At 33.0% G+C, this 19,004-nt stretch overlaps 3 protein-coding genes across 4 annotated transcripts; 2 read left to right on the plus strand and 1 right to left on the minus strand.

Annotated features, from left to right (window-relative positions):
- Window positions 1–5,614: 5,614 nt before the first annotated feature.
- LOC145192435 (uncharacterized) lies at window positions 5,615–8,332 on the minus strand. 2 transcript variants are annotated; one of them, XM_090065457.1, is made up of 2 exons: window positions 7,450–8,332; window positions 5,615–7,236 (listed from the first exon to the last, which is right to left on the minus strand). In XM_090065457.1, the coding sequence occupies exon 2, from the start codon at window positions 7,087–7,089 to the stop codon at window positions 5,815–5,817; it is 1,275 nt and encodes a 424-aa protein (XP_089921583.1). In that variant the 5' UTR covers window positions 7,090–7,236; window positions 7,450–8,332; the 3' UTR covers window positions 5,615–5,814. The 2 variants fall into 2 exon arrangements, with proteins under 2 accessions (XP_089921583.1, XP_089921582.1); XM_090065456.1 differs by having other exon boundaries at window positions 7,346–8,332.
- A 5,994-nt stretch (window positions 8,333–14,326) lies between these two features.
- LOC149883131 (uncharacterized) lies at window positions 14,327–14,791 on the plus strand. The gene has a single exon (XM_090101014.1). The coding sequence runs from the start codon at window positions 14,327–14,329 to the stop codon at window positions 14,789–14,791; it is 465 nt and encodes a 154-aa protein (XP_089957140.1).
- A 2,636-nt stretch (window positions 14,792–17,427) lies between these two features.
- On the plus strand, window positions 17,428–18,708 carry LOC149883132 (uncharacterized). The gene has a single exon (XM_090101015.1). The coding sequence runs from the start codon at window positions 17,428–17,430 to the stop codon at window positions 18,706–18,708; it is 1,281 nt and encodes a 426-aa protein (XP_089957141.1).
- Window positions 18,709–19,004: the final 296 nt, after the last annotated feature.

Here is a 19,004-nt window from a genome sequence, read left to right on the forward strand (position 1 = left end):
AGGTCATATAGAATCGTTATAGACATTGGTGTTGTTAAAAAGATGGAAAGATAAGAGGGGTTGAAAAAAAAGACATCATTACGCTTGCACAGTCTCTACACTTATCTTCATTTGTTTAACACCTCAAAAGCAGTAAAGCTAAAATGCAAAAAAAATGAGCAAAGCTTCTTGGTGGTTGAATGAAAACAATAATTTAAAATGCCCAAACTTATGATGACGTCGTCACACGATTGGAAGTTAGTTGAATGGGTTTAAATGTAGTAATTCTTTAGAAAACTGTGAAACTGAATAAAGTAAAAATATTTTTGTGATAAATAAAAGTGTTAAATAATGTATTTACCGCTACCAACTTGCCCAAATATCAACTATTTATTACACACATATTTATTACACACATATTAATAGTTCCTTAGAAGAGTATTCCGATTTTCTAAAACTGTAGCTATGTAAACTGTAATATTCTAAATTCTCTAATTACTATTTGTAATAAAGCATTTGTTCTATTTGTTATATATGTCATTATTTTCATAAATGTTAACTATGACCTCATTTTAATTGTTTTAAATCATATCCTGTTGTTTCGCTATGCATCTTTGTAATTTTAAAAGCAGTAAAAAAAGAATTATTTCTTATTTAAAGTTAGAAATACGTAATAATGAAGTAATCTTTTGAAATGAAATATGACGTAAACGGAAAACATTAAAGTGATGACAACATTCGACAGTTCCTTTATCTAGATAAAGTATCAAAACAAGGATTAGTAACTTTAACCGTCCCCAAGAAAAAGTGTTTTACTTTTCTAGATCAGCATCAAAAGTACAGAAATTCCTCTCTGTTACAAATTTAAACTTGAAGGGCTTCCCTTCAACCATTTACAATTCAAGCATTAATCAAGTTGCTACATATTATATTGACAGTAACAAGTGAGATCCTGTTATCATCAATCAAATATCAGTAATTTGTTTAATGACTGAATAATAGAGACAAGGCAAAAACTGAGATAAAGCTGTTTCTAGTAAGATGCGTTAAGTTTTAAACTCGCATTAGTAAGTACAATATAATAATAAAAGAAGACGTCATTCTGAAAAAACAACAACAGCTAATGATGTTTGTTGCTAAATCAACTAATTAAAGAAAACGATCAGTAAAATAAACGCTTGTGAGTACTTTAGAAATTTGCTATTTTTTAAATTACGTTGCGAAAGCATTGTTAACCATGAAATTTTCTACTTCTTTGTTGATTGGTTATTCCAGAATGTTCACCCCAATAAATGAGGGTACCGGAGTTACAGTCGTTTTGATATTAATAAACATTTTTATTATACTGGTAGCCATTTTAATAAACACACCACTAATTTTCGTTCTGCTGAAAAACAAAAATCTTCGAACAGCGGAAAACATTGTTGCTAGCAACATTTTTTTGGCAGGAGCAGTAGGATTGTGTACCACAATTTTTTCTTTGGTTGGACTCTTTTGTAAATCATGCGAAAATAACGATAGATTTCTTGCAGCCCGAGGAGGACTTTATGTTTTTCATGTTACATATAACGTTTTAAGTGTGACAATAATTGCCCTGCATCGTGCAAACAACATTCGAAAAATGAGAGTCACAAAAGAAAGCCTTTCAGTGTTGAAAGTAACTGTAGTATTTTTGATACCACCGATTACTTCTATAGCGGCAATTCTTTTACTTCCTTTTGGCGGAGTACAAATTGGTGAGAAGGGAATAGGTCTTATAATTATCTCCTGCATTAGCGCAGCCGCATTTGTTATTTTTACAAGTTATAGTATTATTGGTGTTTTGATTTTCAAATCAATGAAGAAAACAAAAAACATGACTTCAACGTCAAATGACGTGCACAAAAAGGCTCTCAACACTATTAACAGAGTGATGGCGGCGTTCTTTGTAACGCATATTCTTCTGATAATAAAAGGAATTATTATTTCCATAAGAAACCTGGATGGCGAAGAGCTATATATCAATTTGAACTATGTAAACATAATATCCAGTATATTAGTATCAGCTGGCATAATAATCAATCCACTTGTATATTTTTTTCCGCAAAAAAGTATAAGAAAGAAAGTGATAACAATGGAAGTATTTCAGAATATCAAGAACAAGCTTACAAAGAACTTTGCGTGCAGACATTTTGAGAACGAAAAAATAACGTTGTAACAATCAAAACGGCAACAATTCTAATACGAACAACAACTCTACATAAAAGTGTATATATCTTTCTCTACACTTTTTGTAAATAGAACATTTGAAAGCAGATAAATATTAAAATGTCGAAAAATAAAAAAACAAAAAAATTAAATCAGAATAGTTCTATACGCGTATACATAAAGTTTAAAACTCCTATCAACTCATTAGGTTTTTTTACTCTCTACATATTACACTTTTTTTTTTAATCATTTTAAGAAACAAAAAATCTTCGTTTTTTGTGTAGCATACAAAGATGGACTTTCTAGTTTCTCAGGCCTTTGATATGAAAAATATTAAACGATGCAGATGACTAAAATGTAAATATCTTTAAAAGTAAATATAAATTTTATCTGATTTATATTTTACTTTGGAGTTTGTATAAAATTCATTCATAATAATTTTTTTTTTGTATTTCAAAAGAAAAAGGAAAAATGTGTGCTTGAGGAAGGAGGGGGATTCCTCTTTAATATAACTGATTTTATTATACATAGGGTTCGCAGTTTCAGCAGTTTCAGGTCAAAAAAAAAAATTGTTTGTGATACATGCTTTTTTTTTTATCTGTCAAATATAAGTGAGTAAATTGTAAATTCTCACAGATGCTCCTTCAAATGGGTTTCATACAAATCCCCAATTCTCACAAATGCTCCTTCAAAAGGGATTCATAAAAATCCCCAATTCTCACAGATGCTCCTTCAAAGGGGATTCATACAAATCCCCAATTATATGGCGAAAGAAAAATGATCCAGAAGACTTCTAAAACCATGTCTGCCAAGATAATTTCTAAGAAATGCTAAGAAAAAAAATTTAAAATAATAAAAGTTTTCTTTAAAAAAGAGCAAGAAGATTTTTCTTCAAAAAATCAAATACAATGAGTTCAAGGCAATTTTAAAAGAATTATTTGTACTTTGAAGCGGCTCGAAAAATAACCTCAAGCAATCAACATTTGCTTCAAACCTTAGCGTGCAGCCAAAGTTAAAATGATTTTCTAGATACCCAGCAAGCATACGACGTTGAAACAACATTGAAATAACGTTGATCAACGTTATTTCAACGTTGTTTTCAACGTCGTGTGCTTGTTGGGTACGTTGTATTTCCTTATCAAGGTATATTTTTTTTTGAAAAGTAAATTATGAAAAAAGTATTCCTATCGTTTTAATTCTTCACCTTTTTCCAATTTGCCTGTTTACTGTTAAACTCAGGGCTGTGGAGTCGGTAAGCTGCTGTTCCGACTCCGACTCCGACTCCGACTCCTTGATTTTATCATGGACCGACTCCGACTCCGACTCCCAACTCCGTTTCCCGACTCCGACTCCTTCATAAGTAACCAATTTCTAACAACAAATAGTTGTTTGTTTTACTACAGTTATTTGTTCGTAACAACAAATAACTGTAGTAAAATGTTAACATCGGCTATTTCATCACTATGATACAAATAATCCAACCACTTAGTGCTTTAAACAATATTTATAAGAAAACAATTTCTGAACAAACAACTTTTCTGAACTCTGGTTATGCAATAAACTCTTATGCAGTCGCTAATAACATTATGAATTTGTCAAAATCATGTTTGAAATATTGTCAGTTGGACAATATTTCAAACATGAAAGAACTTGTTCTTCTTTAAGTTCATATTCTTTAAGAATCTTTTCTACTGAGACCTGGAGAAATTCGCTGGTGTGATTAGTTTTGGCGTCTTTTACTGCCAATGTCTTGGTAACTGCTTCATTTTTTTAAAAAAAGAATTAAACATTGATTGCAAAATAGTTCACTCTGTTAAGAAACACAAAGCTTCCCTTGAGACATTCATTAAGTTCTTCTTTTTGTTTAACAGCTTTTTCAATCACTAATTTTCTAATATTCTCTCCCTCCAGAGAAACAAAGCTAATTGAATACTTACAGTCTTTCTGTTTGTGGAGCAACTCTTTGGTGCTTGGTGGTGGCACGCCTAGCTTTCTACTAAGAATATGTAGCGCAGTGCCAGACAATTTAAGTTGGGAGTTAGGGGATCACGAAGTTATATAGTTTAACGGAAGCTAGAGGAGAGCGCAAGGGAGGTGATATGTGATTCTCAGTGATAAGCAGCAAAATACCCTATTGCTTATCACTTATATTGCTTACAACTATAAAATCCTCATGAAAATTATGAAACTTTGAAAGATTTTTTTTAAACCGGAGTCGGAGTCGGTACAGTTTTTCCGACTCCGACTCCGACTCCAGCCAAAATGAGCTCCGACTCCGACTCCGACTCCACGACTCCGACTCCACAGCCCTGGTTAAACTCCGTATTTTTCCCCCGTATTGTAGATATTTTTAAAAATATCTACAATACGGCCTTGACAATGCACGACCGGGGTTTGTATTTTATACAATGGTATTAGAAAACCTTAACTGCGTACTGTTAATTCGCACTTACAATACAAAGTATATTTCGATCATCAAAAAGTTTTATTTCATTTCATGATTTGATAAATTATTAAACCCATTTTAGTAAAAAATCAAAAATGTTTTATAACTAATAAACTTCTTTTTGATTTAAAAAAGTAAGAAAACAAGCCAATAAATAAATGAGGCTAAAAGAATGATTTTTTATGCGTTAAAACTTAAAATGCATCACTTATTTATTTGTGATGACTTTAATTATTTCTATTCTTTAGGGAGTTCCGCTTTTAGAGACAATGAGAAAAATAATCTTCTTTCTAAGTTAATTTTTAACAATGTCTTTGACGACAGATCATAATAATAAAAAAAGTACTCGTTTTATTTAGTCCATATACCACAAAAAAAGCAAATATCTCTATGCCTTATAAACCAATAAAAAATTAAGCCGTAACTAACAGGTTCTTAAATTACTTAACTAGGTTATTCAATAAAACTCTTGAGTTGGTAGTCACGACCTTTACAACCCCACACTCTCAACTGAGTGAATAGTTTTCCCTCACAGAATAATTTCAAAATAATTCCAAAATAATTTTTCAAAGTCCAAAATAATTTTTGGTATCTTCTTTGGATAATTGAACATTTTTACATTTGTGTCGTAACAAAAAGACTGCTCTTTCAAATCAATCATTCTAGTGAAAAGGGTTTTACTTATTGTCATGCAACCTATGCTAAAAGAAAAAGGAGATTTAGGGAAGGATGGTTAGGAGTGAGCCACTTTTTTTTAAATCGATTACATCAAGAAAACCAAAAGTGGAAAAAGTATAGGATAAGGAGTCTAAGCTAGCTTAATGTATTAGGTTTCTAATAGTAACACATGAAATATCAAAATATCTTCAGATTTTTAATAACTTGAACAATAGCGCAAATGTTGCTACTGGTTCACTCCTACCCATGAATGGGTAGAAGTGAACCAAGCAAATGGTAGGAGTGAGCCATTATCTTTGATTACTAGAAAACTAAAATTAGATATTTTCTTTAACTAATTTATTGAAAATTAAGTAACAAATACTTTATAGTTAAACATAACATAAATAAGTAATAATGTAACAAATAACAATAAATTCTGCCATGACAAATGATTATTTTTAAATATTAAGATATAATAAAAGTATCTATATGTAATGAAAGTAGTATATTAGCATATAGTATATTGGCAATAAAAATAATATTTAGCAAATGCTGATAAAGTCAAACACAACCTCAAATTTGTAATGGCAATGCTGCCTTTTACTTGTTCCAGAAAAAGTTGGCCGAGGTAGCAATAATTTAACATCCATTCTAGGGATAGTCACAATATCTGGTGAATTAGGCATCTTAAAAATATCACCTTTTTTCCGAAGAAAACTAATTGTAACTTCTTCTTTTACAGAATTTATACACAATACCTTTCCAACATAAAACAATTTTTTTTTTGCTGTTCCGAATTTAACCAATACAAAGTCACCTTCTTTAGGATATATATCACAAGCACCCAAATCATCTTCTAGGATTATTAAACCTTTCTCATTTGTGATTGTCAAATGTTCCAATACAGAATTGTCTTTTTTAAGTAATTTTTTGTTAATATTCTGTAAACTTGCTTTTAATTCTTTTGTAAGTTTGACTAACTTTTTATAGCAGACCCTTTTCTCAATCTGATCTCTCTCAGGAGTGTCTGTGGCAATCATAGAGCGACCCTTCTTCCTTTCCTTTCTTTTACTGTTTTTTTCTCCAGATTTAGGAAAACCTCTGAATTGTTTAGGGCTGATAAAAGAATCTGATGATGTAGACAAATCAACCATTGTATCATTGGTAACTAGTTTGTTTGTATCTATAGTTAGCGGAGATGGCATTATTATTATATCTATAGTAGTAGAGGTAGTGGGGTCTGCAATTGATGAAACATGAGGGTTAAAAAAATTATCAGAAGTAATGCCTATGTGATTTTTTATGCAAGTATTGTTGACATCAAAAGTTCTGTTTGTCACAGAGCTGCACATAAAATCGATATCTATAAACACGTTCCTGTCATAAGGAAATATACCTGTCTTTTTAAAAGTAGCTACAATGTTAGAAGGTGTTATGGCTTTCAGAAAAGCAAGCCCTACAGATGCAGCCACTTGGTAAATTGTAAATGTCTTTCCAAGATTGTGGAGCATCCATAAATCAATTGCTGCATTATATGCAGTTTTAAATGGCCCCATAACTCCCATATCAAGTGGTTGTAACTTGTGCATGGAATGAGGTGGTAATGTCAAAATGGTTACTTCATGCTCCTTTGCTAAATTTAACACTGCTATAGATAAGTGCGCTTCGAAATTGTCATATATTAATAATGATGGATTTTCTTTCGTACTAGACAAGAACTTGATAAAGTGATTCATAACATCTAAAAAAGGTTCACTCTTCATCCAGCCTGTTTTACATGTGAGTCCGAGAGATCCAGAAGGAGCTCCTGACAACATATGGTCCTTGAAATACACTCTTGGAAAAATAATTACTGGTGGAAGATATTGTCCAGAAGCACTGATTATTATACAAGTTGTGACAAGGGTTCCTCTTTCAGCACTTGTAACTTTGCAGACACTCTTCACACCTTTCTTTGCAAGAACCTAAATATTTAGATGTTTTATGTAAGAAATAAATATCTCAAGAAAGATATACTATAAATGCTGGTGATCTAGCAAAAAGTTCTTTTAATTTGTCAAAAAATATATTTACATCATGGGCATTAAATGATGTTGCCCTAGAGAGAGAACATCCTTCAGGTGTTCTAAGAGATAAACCTGGATGTCGCTTTCTAAAATTATTCATCCAATAAATACCTGTCATTGAGTCTTTGTGCCACCTCTGTGGAATACTAATTTTATTAATGGTTGCTGTCTCAAAAGCTATACACCGACATTCTTTAATTGGAAGGCCATAGAACATTCTTAAACAAGTCAAAATATATTCCTTTAGTTATAATTCCTGCTTGTCTATAAATATTTTTTTAACATAATAATTCAGGGTAAGTCTTGTATTTTCATCAAACAAAAAATTTTTCCAATAACGACGAGGCGTTGGATAGGGTATTTTGGAAGTTATTGCAGTTTCTCTAATACTTTTTCCTTTTTGGATTAAATGTAATGCATCTTTCATATCTTTACCGGAAGTTTTTGCTTTCGAAGTGGTTCTTTTATAGACTCGAGGCATTATAAAATATGGTAAAAATAAATGTAATGTTGCACACGAGTTTTCTAATCATATACTAAGATATAAAAGTCAAACATAAGTATGTATTTACGCTGAAGTCCAAACTTTTTTAACGTGAAGTATTAGTGACCCGGGGTTCAATCCTATCCGTGAAGGAATGGCTCATTCCTCCCCAAGCTGTGCAACTGGATTAAGACATTAAATATGCGATAAGTACGTGGTTTATGCATGTAAAATACTTTGTTCTAAAAACTGCATTGTTTGTTAGTAAATTTTCAACCACTATCTAATGTCTTGAAACAGCCGGTATGCTCATTAAAGAAGTTTCAAAAAATACAAAAAAATTTACTTTTGCACAGAAAAGAGCGGATGACAACGTTAACGGAAACACGTACCAAGAAGCGGTAAAAAAGTTGGATTGTGTTAACAACAATTTGTATGTAAGTACTTGGTGAAAATTTTGAGTCTTTTTAATTTCCCGTTTTAGCTGTAGGATCAACGATTCACTCCTACCCTTGGCTCGCTCCTACCCGTCCTCCCCTATGCAAAAATGTCTATATTTTGAATTCCAGAGTGCTCAAACTACGGGTTAAGAAATTGAAAAAATCTTAAGGAAGAATAACAAAAGTCTTAAGTCAAATAACATTTATTAGATATTTCCAAATACCAGAACGATAAACCACAGTAAGATAGCATGTTTACAAAACTTTAGATGATTTTGAAAAGAATTCTGATTAGTAAGTTTTCAAAAATTTTTGCGTTTCTCAAATAGGTTGATATTTGCATACTAAAATATATATTATACACAGTATAATATATATAGTATACTATATATATATATATAGTATATTATATATATATATATATATATATATATATATATATATATATATATATATATATATATATATATATATATATATATATATATATATATATATATATATATATATATATACTATATATATATAAAATATATATAAAATAATTCATGAGACAAACGACATCTCAATGATTGTGACAAAAGATTAAGCGCGGTTTGTTAATCTTCTGAAATACCGAGAGTAAAAAAACTTTTTTTGATGTAACGTGGTTTTGATAAACTGTTGTGTTTAAAAATAAAATTAACAAACTGTTGTACATTTACTCCAGTGTTGTTATCGACTTCGACTAAATCGACTAAAAGTCGACTAGTCGAAAGTCGAAATAAGTTGACTTTGAAAAATCGAATAATTGATTTAATCGACTATGGGTTTCTTACTAATCGACTAAAAGTCGATTTAGTCGGGTAATCATCCTAATAATCCTTATTTCAATTTTTTCACTTGATTTAATTTTATCAATCTTTAAAATTGTTATGAAGCTGACCAATTAGAAAAGAGATATATTTATAAGTAGTTTATCTTGTAAAGATAAATTATTTATAACTATTGAGCCATGCGTAAAAATATCATTCATAGCGGGTTTTTTTAATTCAACCAAAATATCTGAACGTTGAACCCAATTTGCTGTATCACATAAACTTAACTCTTAGCTTACTGTATGTAGCACCACTTCATTAATACTTCCTTTTTCTCATTATAGTAGCCAGTTGATGCTTTTTAAACCAAAATGTTAAGTAATGTGTTATGGTACTCAGTTGAGGATGCGAAAATGTTTTATAAATCTGCCACCCCAAAAAAAGTTTAGCCGCCCCATCTGCCCCCACCTATCTACGCCACCGTTTTTGTTTTTTTTTCATTAAATTTTCTGTTAATCTTTTGCTTTAATTGTTGTGAAAAATGATATAAAATGCCCATCTGTATTTTTTTTCTTTACTTTGTGATAGTAATTTCCATTATAATTCGTTTGTTTATTCGATTTTACTTCATCTAATAGATTAGATGAATTAAAATTGAACAAAGAAAATGCTCTTGATATAAAAAAACATCATGTGTTACTATAACAGTATTACATACCACCTGGGATTTTTGTTTACTCTCTTAAAGTTCTATTTGTTTCATACCTTTTAAAATATAAATTGTCAAGCAATATTAACCCTTTCGAGACGAATAAAAGTATGCTTTTTTTGTATTTTTTTAATTTTGTTAGTCAATAGTACCTAATCTATTGGAAAAATGCAAATAAAACTCAAGGGGTTGGCGGGGGTGGTGGTACAAATATGAACCAGCAGTCTTCTGTAGTGGTTCATATGTGTACCATCAATACCACACAAATATCATTCTTGAAAAAAAAGTTGGATTCTTTACTGTTATATAATAGAGTATTTTTGCTCAATAAATATTGTATATTTTTGACAAATTGTTTTTGTCCATTTTTGTGTTTGGTTTTCCGCACATCTATGTCTTGGTGTTCCTTCCACAGGAAGATGTGGAGATACATTTTTCAGTCGCAGCTTTTTCATAGATGGTCTCCCTCTCGACGATGAGCGTTGTACAGCTGCAGTTTTTCTTCCCTCATTTCCTCTGACAGGGGAACCAAAAATTGTTTCCAAGGAATTTTATTCTTTGTGGCCTCCTTATGTTCTACCCAAATATTTACAAGGGACATCATAAGTAAGCGATAAAACACTTTCTTCCACCAGTTATTCGATTTACGATCCAGTTCATATAGTCCTATCATTTTGTCCGCTAAATCCACCCTTTCCATAATTTTGCGATGAAACGCAATCATCTCTGGGCAAGAAACACTACATTATAAGCCGTCTATCAAAGTTTTCACCACTTCTGTAACATCAGCTTTATGAAAATTACTCAACATAAGGACTTCTTTTTTGTCATGCCATTTTACAAACAGCAGTCCATCTTTAATGCACTGAAACATATATTTGCCTCTTTTCAGCTTTTTATTGACTTTAGGTAAATATTTTCTATTTTTGTTGCACATTCCTAAAGCGTTATCAATCAATAAGATTAAATGCATTTCAAGCGAATTTTACTCACAAAAGGCATCTAGATCAGCTATGTAATTTAGTGGACATATATGTACCGAGAGTCTCGAAAGGGTTAAAGTATATGATTATGATAAAATTGTTAGTAGTAGAAAAAGGCCGGTTCTGGCGCATTTCATGCTAAGCTAGGATTGAAGCAGAATAATTTTCTTATCATGCGCCAGAACCGTCATGTAGTAAATCGTTGATGAAACAAATCTCATAATCTAAAAGATGTTGTGTTTTTTAGATGTGTAATTTCATGATGAAAGTATATCATGAAATTTTAATGAGATTTTTTTTTGATCATTATAGAATTAAATTTAGAAAAGGGATGCTTGAAAAGGGTGAATTTGGTCCTAGAAGTAAACCAGATCCAACAGATTCATATTTTTTACCGTTTTTGGAATAAACTCCTTCTTTTAAGGAGCTTCCACTTACCCACGGTGTTAAAAACATTCCTGATCCTGCAGCAGTCATTTTCATTCCTTTTCCGTTCATTTTCAAGTAAATGACACCTTTTCCAGCAATTTTATCGACCATGGCAGCTCCTGCAGAAGATCCAACACCTGCTAATAATCCGGTAGCCAAAGCAGGAACGACTCTCGTCGCAAGTGTGCTACCTAGCATCCCCAAGAGTGGAAGCAAAGCACCGATAAATCCGCCTTCTATTTTGGAGTTGTAGGATAATTGTTTTTTGCTCAGTTTGAGGGTGACTCCGGTTCCGTTGGTGTACGCTTTTGTAATTTTATTCAATTGGGCTTTCGTCACTGCAAGAATGTGTTCACCGTCTAGATCTGAATGAGTTAGCCTTATATGAACGTCACTCTTTTCTCGAATCGCTTTTTTTATTTTATCAGCTTGTCCTTGTGAAATGTTTAGTTGTACTTTATGGTAGTTGCTCATTTTATATACATAGGAAAATATTTATTTCACTTCTCGCATGTGATATCGGATAGCAATGTTTTCGCCGCGAAAATCGATAAGTTCTCCGTCTTGATCAACGATTTTTGTAATCATCGTGGAAATCGAGCTCAATTTTACAGGGAGGTAAATCAAATGAGCAGGTCTTTCAACGATTTTATAACCAGGTGCTACTTTTGGATAAAAGGTGTAAATGGCGGTTGAATGTTTCCCGTTCACATAGGAGGAGCCAACCACATTGTTGAGAACCCTGATGGAGTTGATCGTTGTAATTCTAGAAATGTCGTCAGACTCGTATTCCGAACTGGGATCCAACTGTCTTTTTGTAAATCCCAGTACGGACGCGATACTGTTGTCCACGTTAAAATCCAGCATATAATTTAAGCCTAATTTAACGTTTGTTTTTAAAGTGTGTAAGTTACCTGTAATTTTGATGTTTTCAGCATTGTAACTGATTTTATATCTAGAAATGAAACTAGGGCTTTGGGCTGTGTAATTTTTTATCGTTTCTGAAACAGATTTTTGCAAATAAGTGTTAATGTCAGAAATGTCATAGCTCCCTACTGGAATGACGATATTTTCCCATTTCGCTCCATTGTTCATGCTATACCTGAAAGAATTGTTTGTACTGATGATGTTTGGAAAGCTGTTATACGTTTCAAGGCCTAAAAAAGCCATTTCATACTTCTTCCCATCATCAAAAACGATTTTATCTAAAAAATCTGTAATGATTACGCTTGAATGCCCATCAGCGTCGATTGTAAAGCTTGTCATTTTATAATTTGAGATTTTTTATTTAGATCTTTTAAAAAAAATCATTCATTGGGGAAATAAAAAGTGTCAAGTCCACTTCTATATTTTCCTTCATCCTTCTTAGAGGACAGATCAATCACAGCAAATCCGTGAGGTTGAGACCAGCATTTCTTGCAAAACTTTTTAAATTCTTCTTTCCCCATATCGCTAGAAACATGATCATGATAAATGTGGTTTATATTCTTCGAATCCTGTGGAAACAAGCAAATGAAATTGGTGTTTTCTCTTATGGTTTGTCTAGGTAACATAAAATAATTTTGTGCTAGATAGAAACAATCCACGTTGGAATGTCTTCCTCGGATGTAATATTTTTCGCATTTGTTTTGCTTGTATAACTGCAAATCGTCAAAGATCATCAGATTGTTTTTGGAGGGATCGAGATCTTCAGGTTCTGGCACGTCGTCTGCTGTTTCGAAAAATTGACATTCCATGTCTGCTTTGTCTCCCCATTTTTTTGAAATATCTTCAATCACGCATTCTGGGCTCATGTTTAATCTTTCTATTTCACCTTGAACTTTGAACAAGTCGAGAATGATCTCTTTTGGCAATCTTTTTTCAAATGACCTTTTCAGTATTTTATACTCTGGTTGAAAAAGGGATTTACCAAACACTTGTAAATGGTTGTAATCTAACCAACCAGGCTTGAGTAGTAAATTCAACAGCAACGTTGTTTTTCCACAGCCAGACTTTCCAACAATGATTCCTCGTATACTTCTTGGTAAAAGTTCATTGTTGTTTCTTTTGCTTTTGCCGGTATTCCATGACAAATCAGTAATATCCATTTTTATATTAAAAAATTTATATTTAAATATAAAAATGTACTGCGTCAAATGTAAGAGAAACACAGAGACAGAAAACTTGCGTCATGCGATAAGCAAAAACAATAGAAATATGCTCAAAGGAACTTGCTCCGTCTGCGGATCAACCAAAAACAAATTTGTTTCGTCTGCCAAAGGAGGAGACTTGGTTGAATCGATTAACAAACTCTCTAACAAAATCAAACTTCCATGGGCAAAGTTTCCAGGAGAAATGCACGTCCCAGGGATGAACTTTGCAGGACCTGGTACGAATTTAGACAAAAGGCTAACTTCTACAGACATGTATCAAGATTGGAGCAAGCCGGTGGACAGAGTGGATAACGCAGCCTACCATCACGATCTCGCTTATAAATATTTTAACGACAAGCAAAACAGAAATCTAGCAGATCAAATGATGCTTGAAGAAATGAACTCTATACAAAACCCTACTCAGAGAGAAATTAACGAACGAAAAATAATTGAGCCCATCATCAAAGCCAAAGCCAAATTCGGATTAGGAGTGAAAAAAATCAAAGATTTTTCCACAGATTCAAAAAATCTGAAAAAAAACCACCGGAGAAAATAAAATGGACAGATCAGCTTGCAAACGAGCTTCATAAACCGATGATTCAGAATTTTAGAAGAAGAAAAGTATTTGTGAATAATAGGGATGAAATATGGGCTGTTGATTTGGTTGACATGCAATCGTTTTCAAAATTCAACAACGGGATTAAATATTTGCTCATGGTGATTGACGTGTTTTCAAAGTATGGATGGATTGTTCCATTAAAGAGTAAGACTGGAGTTGATGTAGCCAACGCTCTTAGCAAAATATTCGAGAAAAGAAAGTGTGTGAAGATGTGGGTGGATAAAGGAAAAGAATTTTATAACAAGCATGTAAAAGCTCTAGGTGTACCGTTATACTCTACTGAAAATGAAGAAAAAAGTTCTGTTGTCGAACGATGGAATAGAACGATGAAAGAGAAAATGTTTAAATACTTTTCAGCTAACAACACCAATAGATACATTGGCGTTTTAGACAAAATGGTAGATGACTACAATCACACCAAACACTCTTCCATTAAAATGACTCCAGTTGAAGCGAGAGATGAAAAGAATAAAAGCAGGGTATGGATGAGCCTCAATGGAAAGTTGCAAGCAGAAAGACGAGAGCCTAAATTTTCCATGGGTGATAAAGTGAGGATCGCCAAAAAGAAGTCTCATTTTGAAAAAGGATACACGCCAAGATGGACAGAGGAGGTTTTTACTGTATCAAAAATTCAGTACACAGACCCGCCCACATATAAAATATCAGACCATCATGGTGAAGAGATACAAGGTACCTTTTATGAACAAGAAATGCAAAAGACCTATCAAGACGTATTTAGAATTGAAAAAGTCATTCGCAAGCAAAAGAGCAGATCCTTAGTAAAATGGCTAGGATATCCTGATACGTTCAACTCTTGGGTGAACAATAAAGAATTGATTTCTATGCAAAAAGGATCTTAAAAATCGAAAGATTTTCATTGATCCTAAAAGGATTTAAATAATTTTCTTTTCTTTATAAAAAATGTCATTTACTCATAAGTATAAAAGAAATGTCCAGGAATTAGAATGGAACGGTTTTGAAACGGTGTTGAAGCATATGGAAGAAAGAATTGGATCTTTAGAGAAAAGAAAACAGAGTCATAGTATTATAACCAAGACTAAATTGGAACACCCTCCTCAGTTAAACATAAACAACCAGTACGAGATTTTTGCTCAAAAGGAAATAAAATTTCAGCCCCTTTCGCACAAACAAATATCTTTATCCATCGGGCTGAAATTAGACAAAGGTATTGCAGTCGTGACGTTGACGAATAAATTAAAAGATCAGCTTAGATATTATAAAAACGATATTATTCTTTCAGATTCTGCAGATGACATTATTATAGAAGTAAATAGTAATAGTGAACGCGATGTTACCGTCAAAAAAGGAGAGATGCTTTGTAAAATATCGCACATCGATTTGAATTAAATACTTTACGTAAAGAAAATAAATGGAAATAAACAATAAACTTTATCCAGATCTAGCAACGGCTCCATTCTATGAAGGGCAACATTACCGACTTCAAAAAATAGGAGAAATCCAAAAGGAGATTGAATTGGAAAAGGAAAAAAGAATGACTTTGAGCAAAAAGTACCATCGAGCTGTAAGAATCATCTCTTTTGCAGATGATTCAATGCAAGCCTTATGTATCGCTCTTGGTGCTGTTGGAGTAGGATTTTTAACCACCATTGCAGCTGCTCCTGTTGCGATTGCTTGCGAAAGTGTGGCTCTAAGTCTTGGTTTTTTATCTATCGTTGGAGGTCAAGTTAATAAAAAATTGGCTTTAAAAGCAGAAAAGCATGAAAAAATAAAAGTGCTTGCAGATTCAAAACTAAACACCATAAGCGATCACATTTCAAAAGCGTTGAAGGATGATGTTGTGAGCGATTCAGAATATGAATTGATTTTGAATGAACTTCAAAAGTTTAAGTCTATGATGAGTGAGATAAGATCCACAAATAAAAATGCTATTGACGAAGTGACCAAAGAGTCTTTGATCAATGAGGGAAGAGATCAAGCGATCAAAGCCTTTAACAACATGTTTAAAAAATCATAATGATTTTCCAGGATTTCACAAGTGAATTTAAAATAAATAAAAACGTCAACTCGGGGTTTTTATTTAAGTTTTTTTCTTGTGATTAAAAAAATGTCATTTTTTAAAATACTAGACCCTAAAAAGAGGGCTGAAATTATTAAAAATATTAATGAGAACAGAAAACAAATCTATGAAGAAAGCCTCAACAGAAACATTTCAAATGCCAATTATCAGAGTGATTTGAGTCAGTTTTATAAACCTCTCATCGAAAGCAATGAAAAGATGATCAAGAGTATTGAAGAAAAAGTGAATAACGAGCCTGCTCATGTGGATGAGTCTAATCCATTAGGAGATATTTCATCCCAATATTTAGAAATGTATAATACGCGATTTACAAACAATGTAGTTAAAAGAAATTTCGAAATTAGTAAAATTGGAAAAAAAAGGTTCTTTGGAAAAATGGAGGTGCAAGTAGATGGAAATGATATCATTGTTGGAGGAAAGAGGTATGAAGGAACAGAGGGTCTTTGGAGTCTTATGACGGAACCTGATTCTATGAACAAATGGAGCGATGTGAACGATGAAGATTTGGAAAATTATTCGAAAATTTTGTTCGACACTGGAGCTATTTACTCAGAATCAAATCCAAACAGAGCAAAACACTCCAGACTAGCAAAATACACGAAAATTATAAAACCCATTTGGGATAGATTTAAAAGTCAAAATAGTGTTAAAAGAACAGGTAAAGGAATCATTATTCTTCCAAGCGACCCCAATGCTCTTGTAGAACAGCTTGAATTGAGCATCGCTGCTGGTCATGCTGGAAATCAGACCTCTAAAAACGTAGCTGTCGCCATTTGTGATGAATTGCTAAGACAAAAAGAGATAAACAAAGAGCAATACAAACATCTACAAAGAAGTATATATCAAAAGATATAAAAAAATATTTACCCATTTAAAAAATGCTAATCATAAACAACAGAAGATATGTTAAAAAGAACGTTTTTGGAGGAGGAATTGTGGATACGATTAAGAATTTTTTGAGAAGGGCTGCTGCCTCTAACGCATCAAGATCTTCTTTGAGCCTGTTAAAAAAGGCGGCAAAGAGCGAACTGGGTAGAGAAGCCATCCTGGCCGCAAAATCTGCTGGTAAAGAATTGGCTACTTCAGCTATATCTACTGCCAAAGATGTTGCTATTGACAAGGGTAAAAAAGCGATCGAAAAAGTGTACTCAATCACTGGGACGGAGAAACCAGAGATGCAAGCCAATAGGGGGAGTCCAGCCGATAAGATCAATACGTTAGTGAACGACGTGGTTAAGCCCATAGATGATTTGCATAAATTGTTATATGGGTCGTCCATTAAGAAATCTACAAGGAGAAGAAAAATGACAGAAGAAAATGCAGTTAAAATTCAGGATCTTGTTCGACTAGGGAGTGGGATGCGCACTGCATGAAGTGATCTCAAAGAATTTCATTGATCCTAAAAGGATTTAAACTTTTTTTATTTCTTATATAAAAATGATTAACGCCGACAGATTAAGAGTAACAGAAAAACCAGAATATGACACTGGTATTGAAAAAATTGATTTCTATGAGTACCTTCCATCAAATCTCGATTTAAATAATTCAACCGACATCACCTTTGAAATTGATTGTCAGTCTGTGCATACAGTTCCGTCAGAGGCGTACGTCCTCATCGAAGGAGTGTTGAAAAAAGCAGATGGAACTGCGTACACAGCAACGGATAATATTACCTTGGTGCACAATGCAATGATGTATTTGTTTAGCGAAATCACTTACGATTTAACAGGGGCTCAAGTAGAAAGAGTGACAGAACCAGGCCAAGGAACAACGATGCTTGGATTGCTAAAATACCCTTATGCATTTCAGGTGGCGGAAGGTCTTAAACAGATGTGGTATAAGGATTCGTCAAACGCCACTGGAAATGGTGGGTTCATCGTGAGGAGAGATCATTTGTTTGCAGACACCACATCCATTGGAGCATTTTCGTTTAAAATACCCTTGAGACACATTTTTGGATTTTGCGAAACCTATGATAAAGTTGTTTACGGTTTCAGACACACCATTAAATTTACAAAGAAAGGAAATGACGATGCTATATACAGAGCTGAGAGTGTTGCTGCAGGAACGATTAGTTTGTCGAAATTCAGACTATTCATGCCTAGACTTGAATTGGACTTGACTGAGAAAAATAATTTCTATGACTTGATGAAGAGTAAGTTGACCATACCAGTAGCGTTTAAATCAAACAGAGTTGAAAGGCAGATTGTACCAGCTGGAATAACGCAATTCAATTGGTCTCTTGGAAGAGCCACAGACAAGAGCATTCCTAGATTCATACTGCTCGCACTTCAATCAAATAGAAATCAAAGTCAAACTGTGAATCCGTCCATATTCGACCATTGCGATGTCAACAATTTTTACGTGACTGTCAATGGGATAAAATACCCCAATTACAATTACGACTTGAATTTTGGAGAGAAGAAAATTACACAAGCTCATTCGGACGCTTTCTCGTTCGACGATAGATATTATGGAACAAATGAGCTTGTTTGCCAATCTGGTTTATCTTTGCTGGAGTATAAAAATTTATTCCCGATATTCTTGGTGGATATAAGCAAGCAAAAAGAAAGAGTAGTTTCTGAAACTGCTGAATTGGTTGTCAATGTTCAATTCCGTACTGCAACACCTGCAAACACTGTTATTTACGCGGTGATTGTTTCAGACAAACTGTTGAGCTTCCAATCTAATGGAACTAACATGATAGCTGTTTACTGATTATAGTTCCTTTTAGGATCAATGAAATTCTCTGATTTTTAAAATCCTTTTAGGATCAATGAAATTCTTCGAATTTTAAAAAAAATACACGATTCGAACTCTTGATAAAATGATTTAAATAATTTTTTTTCATTACATAATAAAAACATGAGATATACAGTGAAGGATTTGAAAAAATTGTTAAGAGAAAATGGTGTTTCAAGAACATCAAACCATTTAATGACGCTGATGATGATTGCTATCGAGAACAAGCTCATCGATAAGGATACGCTTTTGGAAGATTCGAAAGAAGATAG

Source organism: Hydra viridissima, unplaced genomic scaffold (assembly GCF_058129835.1).
Source record: "Hydra viridissima isolate aposymbiotic clone 2 unplaced genomic scaffold, HvirCarnegie_v1 scaffold_10, whole genome shotgun sequence".
Taxonomy (NCBI): Eukaryota; Metazoa; Cnidaria; class Hydrozoa; order Anthoathecata; family Hydridae; genus Hydra; species Hydra viridissima.

Bases quoted from the DNA above. Each gene is read 5' to 3' on its own strand.
- LOC145192435 (XM_090065456.1), bottom strand. From the start codon at position 7,555: ATGTTCTATGGCCTTCCAATTAAAGAATGTCGGTGTATAGCTTTTGAG. The intron at 7,237-7,345 runs GTAAATATATTT...CTAAATATTTAG, and splicing joins CATCATTTAATGCCCATGAT to GTTCTTGCAAAGAAAGGTGT.
- LOC149883131 (XM_090101014.1), top strand. From the start codon at position 14,327: ATGGTAGATGACTACAATCACACCAAACACTCTTCCATTAAAATGACT.
- LOC149883132 (XM_090101015.1), top strand. From the start codon at position 17,428: ATGATTAACGCCGACAGATTAAGAGTAACAGAAAAACCAGAATATGAC.